The following is a 6,191-nucleotide window of genomic DNA, read 5'->3' as shown; positions in this document are numbered from 1 at the left end:
TTAGATTCTACTGAGTAAAGAGAGATCAAGAGACGAGCGACGGATATTAGGGGGAGAGAGAGAGAGAGAGAGAGAGAGAGAGAGAGAGGCTATGGATGGGAGTGAAAACGAGGGAGGAGACGAGCTCCAGGAGCAAAACCGAGTGAAAGGTTCGAATTTAAAGGGGAAGTCCTGCAAGGGCTATCTTTACTACCACTCTGCACTCAAATCCAAAGCTCGCAACCCTCGCTGCATCGGCATCTCTCGCACCCTCCAAGGTGGTTACTCTTTTTCATTTTTCTCTTAATTTTTCCTCTCTCTCTCTCTCTCTCTCTCTCTCTCTCTCTCTCTCTCTAAAATCAAAATCTAATTCTCGATGGAACTTGGCTCCTCATGTCTCACCAAGGCCTCAAGTCGATATCAATTTCATAATTTTCCCTCCATATTGATTTTTCCTTGTATGGCTAGTCCGTCGCTTAGCTTTTTTAGATCGTCTATTAAATGAATCGTTGAAACTTTCACATCCATATGTGCCTATAAGTATGCAAGTTGATGCCTTTCAGATCCACATCGATTTTTGATAATATTTGCAGCTTGGATGGATTAATTGAAGTTATGCTAAATGGTACTGATTTCATAATGCATGCTAACATAGAGTCTGGTGATCAGTATCTGGATATCGGTGGACAAACGGACATAGAAGCTTCTAAAGACGGCAGAAGTCTCACTGATTTCAGTTATGCTTGTGTTGGTTACTCCGTCTATTTGGATAGAATTGGACAAGGCCTGGCAACTGATAAGCAAGAGGCAAAGACAGAATTGCCAATATGTGTCGGCCTTGAGGTGGTTGTCATTCGCTCCTTTTCTGTGCGTGTTGTGTGTGTGTCCCCCATTTCAGTTTGTGGTCATTTGAAATGTTACGAGTTTGACGCAGTTGATTGCCTTATTTCCTTGGTTATGTGTGACTAGTGGTCTGGTTACTTATAATCCGGAATTTGGAATTTAATTCTGAAAGATATGAGTTACTGCAGGTTTTAGTGGATAGAAGAGTTTCTGAAGATGAGCCTGCTTCTGCTTCTGCTCATATTCATAATAGAGAAGGTAAGGAAAATTTTGTTTTATGCTTCTTTTATTTAGTCTTGATGAAGATTTTTGTAATATATCAGCGACAGTAGTTATCAAAAAAATATATCAGTGACGGTATGGTCAAGCCCTCCAGGCTGTAGGTGATTAGGTGGGTGGGTGTGTGAGAGCCGTGGTCTAGATGATGCTTCACCTAAAATAATTAGATTTAATTTCCTTTTTTAGTTTATACTGTTTGGTTGAAGTTCTTTTAATACGAGTTTTGATTGATTTTTGAACACTGGTATCTTGAACATTAGTGTGTTCATATCTCCTAAAGATGATGTTTTGAGACCACCTTTTATTCCTTTGTGTGCGTGTGTTTTTTTTTTTTTTTTTTTGGTGCCGGGAGAGGGGGGGGGGGGGGGGGGGGGGGGGGGGTTTAACAAGATTACTGATTCTCATTGTCCCAAGCCCTTTTTACAAGCATTTTTCTTTAAAATTAGCTGTCGGTTGTAATCCAGTCTTGTCTCTTTTGCAACAAAAGTTGTACAACTTCAGGTTTTACAGTTCATCAGCATGACAGGGTCAATCATAGTGATGAAAAGTGGAACAACCAAGCAAGACATTTGGATGACTGTTGTGTGCATATGGCTACATTGCTATGCATCTGGAAGAAGTCACCCCTTTTCTTTGTATTTATTTGTCATGCCACACTTTTAACAAACTAAATGTGGAGCTAAATTATAATATGTATTGTTTAGTTAAACAGTGGTAGGGTAGTCACTAGTGCTGATACAGCCTTATTTCTTTTTGGGGCTCACTCTCTTTGTTTCCGATATTATTCATTAACTAGCAGGAAACATGGTACAGATCGTTTTATGTGGAAGTTTACTATCTGTTTGTAATATTTTCTTTGGAATTTGTAATTTTGTCAGCTTTGATAAATAATCATAATCATCATTATAATCAGCAGCAGCAATAGCAACAAGAACTCTCTTTACTGTTGCAAAATGTCTATGACCTGTTGCTTTTAGGTCCACTTTCTTGCGCTGAAATTCTCATGTACAGAGATTTTCGTTTTGGAAAATTCTTCAGTGTTTGTATAATTCAACATATTTACATTCTGGTTTATTATTAATCATTTTGATCCTTGGGGTTCTTTTTTCCAGATGTCAGCCGTGAATTACCTCAGCCTCGACGACACAAAGCACCAATTTCCGTTGGGGATGATTTCCTTAGCAGGCAAACATTTAATTCAACTTTTGAGTAGTATCAATATGAATCAGGGCCCATTTATCTTCTGAAACATGTTTAGATGGTTGGTGAATATGGCTTATTTGCTTTTAATTCAAAACTGCAGGTTTACAAGGAATGCAAATTTGGTTGCTTCGGGGGTGGCTAGGAACATTCGAAGAGTGGGAAACTCCATAAAGGAGACTGTTGACGACATTGTGTACCCCTACCGAAAGCCACCGAAGTAAGATGGCTGAATCATGAAATATGAATAGAGAACCAAAAATAGCAAACTATCTGGCATTAGCTTTATCATGGAGTTGTCCTACTCACATTCTTTCCTTCCATCATCCTTGCATTCCGACTAGAAAAAGCTGACTTCTAGGAAGGGGTCTGAACTATTCTTCTAGAAGTGCCCAGCCCCAAGCCGCTATCAATTTATCTACTGTATTTATTCTGTTGCGCCTGGTTGGGCGTGAGTGTTTTCTCTATGCTACAATAAGTTAACTTGTTATAAGTTGTGAGATACTGATAATGTTACAAATCATTTTACTTCCTCATGTGAAGTAATGGAATGGTATCACTTTAGTGCTAAAGGACGAGGAAAGGATTGTGGGGTCGGTTGAAACGCACTCGGCTGGACCTGTTTTCTTTTCATTGCTTGCCTGCCTTTAAATTTGTCGTTATCTTTGTTTTCAATCTTGTTAAAATCAACGCATAATTTTTTTTTTACATATTTAGGGGAAAAAAAATCCTCAAAAGCTTCAAATACCATCTAAACAATTAATACTCATGGCTTTTTCTGTTTTATTTTAGAATAATATAATTGGAGAAGAACATTGAAGGGGACATGAGAGTACTGCACAGGACAGTGCAGTTTTTTACAATTTTCCAAGCATTACTAATGGAAGAAATATTTTACGAATGAATTATAAACTCATTATAAATTATTTTTAATTAGAAAATAGGTCTAATTGTAACTTCAAGTAACGGTAGGGTTGGCAGAAATAGTGTTGGCAAATAACGGCTATTCCATTTGTTATTCTTTAGTTTGGTTACCATTTTAAGAAAAGGAATTTTAAGGGAATAACCATTCTCCAATGTGAATAACATTCCTTCTAAACATAGAGGAGTTTTAATGTAAAATTTTCACATTATTTTCAAAAAGTTTGTGTAGGGTTGGGCAAAAATCCAATAATCCGACTCGGAGTCGGAATTGGAGATGAACTGACTTCGACTCCACTTTGATTCGACTCCGACTCCAATATTTTGCATATTATATAAAAATATATGTATTTATATATATATATATATATTATATAACTATTACTTATATAGATAGATAATTAAATTAAATAATAGTATGAGTTAATTATTGTTCTAAAATAATCTATTTATAATATAATAGACATCTACTAATGTATCATAAACTAAAACTAATGTAATAACTTATAATACAAATGTATAAATACTAATGTATTATAAGTTACTAATGTAATAGCTTGTAATACTAATGTACAAGGAGTTAAAGACTAATGTATAAACACTAATGTATTATAAGTTACTGATGTAATAACTTGTAATATTAATGTGTAAAGACTAATATATAAAAAGTAGAAGACTATAATCCGAATGGTGAAAGTTTGAAATGCACCTGGGTCCTAAGTGAAACGACGTCATTTTGGTTGAACCAGTAGGCCAAAATCCCCTACCTCATTCAACTTATTTAGATTCTACTTCACACTTTCAGTCTTTCACACCTCACAGTTTCTCTTTTCAATTTTGAAAACCCTATTCCCAATCTCCAGTCTCCCCCACCTTGCTGCCTTTGGCCCTCATCGTGCACTCACCTCTCCATTGTTACGTGCGGTGGCTGAAGAAGGACTTAGAAGAATTCGGGTGTTTGTCTAGGGTTTCGTTTGTTGCTAATCTTTTGTTTATTTTAAGGGCATTTGGGTCTTTGTAATGTTTATTTTTTGATAAGTGTTTGATTGAGTCTTCTGTAGTGGGCTATTAGTTATTGTTAGTGGATTATGGTGGACGTGGGCTATTATATGGGCTATTGTACCCATAACTTGTAGTGGGTCTCTCTCTATTTTCTCTATTTAAAGTCTGTAACCAGTTCTACGAATCAAGTACATTTTCATCCATCATCTGCATATTACTGGAGGCCATAGGCACCTCGAATTGCCTACTTAATTTACATTTACATTCCATTTTATAGAAATCCTAGCAGTGGTCTCAAAGCAGTATTCTTGCGACATGGTCGAAGGTACTCTGCAATCCCAATTGGTTGAAGCTGTGGTGTTATTCAAAGGGGAAAATATACACCTGCAAGAAGAACAAGAAAAACATAAAAACATGTTAGAAGCTGTGCTATAACAAATTAATAATCTTTCATCAAGCTACGAGCAGTTGCTTGTGATAGCTGGTAATCAACATTCAGGTGAAGGGTCTTCAAATTTGAATGCTTAGGTCAGTAACAATCCATTGTTTGAGGGGAGTGAGAGGATACAAGCCAGATAACTTAGGTTGGAATTTCCTAAGTTTGATGACCCAGGACCTATGGAATGGGTTCTTAAGGCCCATCAATTTTTTGTTTAGTATAATACGCCAGATGGTCAAAGGCTACAAGTAGCCTTCTTTCACATAGAGGGTAAAGCCCTCTCTTGGTACTGTTGGTTGATGGACTCAAGCCCAGTTCACACTTGGGATGAGTTTGTAACAACTTTAAATATTCAGTTTGGGCCCTCAGCATATGAGGATCTAGTGGGGGAATTTATGAAGTTAAGACAAATAGGCACAATGGAGGAATATCAGACTCAATTTGAAGCCTTATCTAACAAAATTAAGGGAATCATAGAAGAGTTTAAAATCAGTACCTTTTTGAGTGGATTACGGGATGATCTTAGAATTATTGTTACTATGCTTAAACCATCTAAATTCTGCAGCTTTTGGTTTAGCTAGGTTACAAGAAGATGAGGTATTAAGGCATGTACGAGGAACTCTACCCAAAACACAAAGCCTAAACTAGAACAACCTATATATCCCACTAAAATTACCTGCACCAAACCCCATTTTAAGGCTACCTGCATCACCAACCAGACCCAACCTGAGAACCATACTACCCAATTTTTCCAGAAAATCAAATTTATCTACTAGAAGAATTATCCCTACCCAAATGCAAGAAAGAAGGGGGAAAGAATTATGTTATTATTGTGATGAGAAGTTCCATATAGGACATAGATGTAATAAACCCAAGATATTTTTGCTAGAAGGGATGAGAGCTGAAGATGAAGAAGAGAAAGATGATGGGGAAGGTGATGGAACCCTGGCTGTTATACAACCTAAGGAGAATGCTGGAGAAGAAATGGGAGAATTATTAGGCATCTCACTGCATGCTATAACTAGATACCTAGCTCCTAAAACCATGAGATTACAAGGGGAAATTAATCATCAAAAGGTGCTGGTTTTGATTGATACAGATAGCACACATAGTTTTATTGATCCATATGTGGCAAAGAAGGCTAAACTGTCAATGATGGATAGTCATTTGATAGTTAAGGTAGAAAATGGGGCCACAATTCCTTTCCTTGGTTACTGTAAGGCAATTCGTATTTCTCTACAAAAGTTGCAATTTGTTGCTAATCTTTATGTGTTAACACTGGGTGGATGTGAAGTTGTATTAGGGGTTGACTGGCTAAGGAGCTTGGGCTCAGTTTTGTGGAATTTCTCTAATTTAACCATGTAGTTTTTCCTTAGTGATGTGGCTGTTAAGTTACACGGAATTCAAGTACCCATTAGGAGTATCTCGGATGAGGATCATACCAAAGGGCTGAAGAAGGGATCGGCTAAAGGGTTGTGGCTACAGGTTGTGGAGGAAGTAAATGGGAATCTGAAGGGTGCATTATTAC

The 6,191-nt window shown here is 37.1% G+C and overlaps 1 protein-coding gene across 2 annotated transcripts; it reads left to right on the top strand.

Moving 5' to 3' along the window:
• LOC122314846 lies at nt 1-2,873 on the top strand. Of its 2 annotated transcripts, none has more exons than XM_043130470.1 (5): nt 1-257; nt 635-825; nt 1,011-1,080; nt 2,214-2,286; nt 2,405-2,873. In XM_043130470.1, exons 1-5 carry the CDS (start codon nt 92-94, stop codon nt 2,523-2,525), a joined length of 621 nt encoding a protein of 206 aa, XP_042986404.1. In that variant the 5' UTR covers nt 1-91; the 3' UTR covers nt 2,526-2,873. The 2 variants fall into 2 exon arrangements, with proteins under 2 accessions (XP_042986404.1, XP_042986405.1); XM_043130471.1 differs by having other exon boundaries at nt 11-257; nt 635-822.
• The last annotated feature ends 3,318 nt before the right edge of the window (nt 2,874-6,191 follow it).

The sequence above is a fragment of the Carya illinoinensis genome, chromosome 7 (assembly GCF_018687715.1).
Source record: "Carya illinoinensis cultivar Pawnee chromosome 7, C.illinoinensisPawnee_v1, whole genome shotgun sequence".
NCBI lineage: Eukaryota > Viridiplantae > Streptophyta > Magnoliopsida > Fagales > Juglandaceae > Carya > Carya illinoinensis.
The sequence above is the reverse complement of the archived record's forward strand: the minus strand, read 5'-3'. Positions and strand labels throughout refer to the sequence as shown.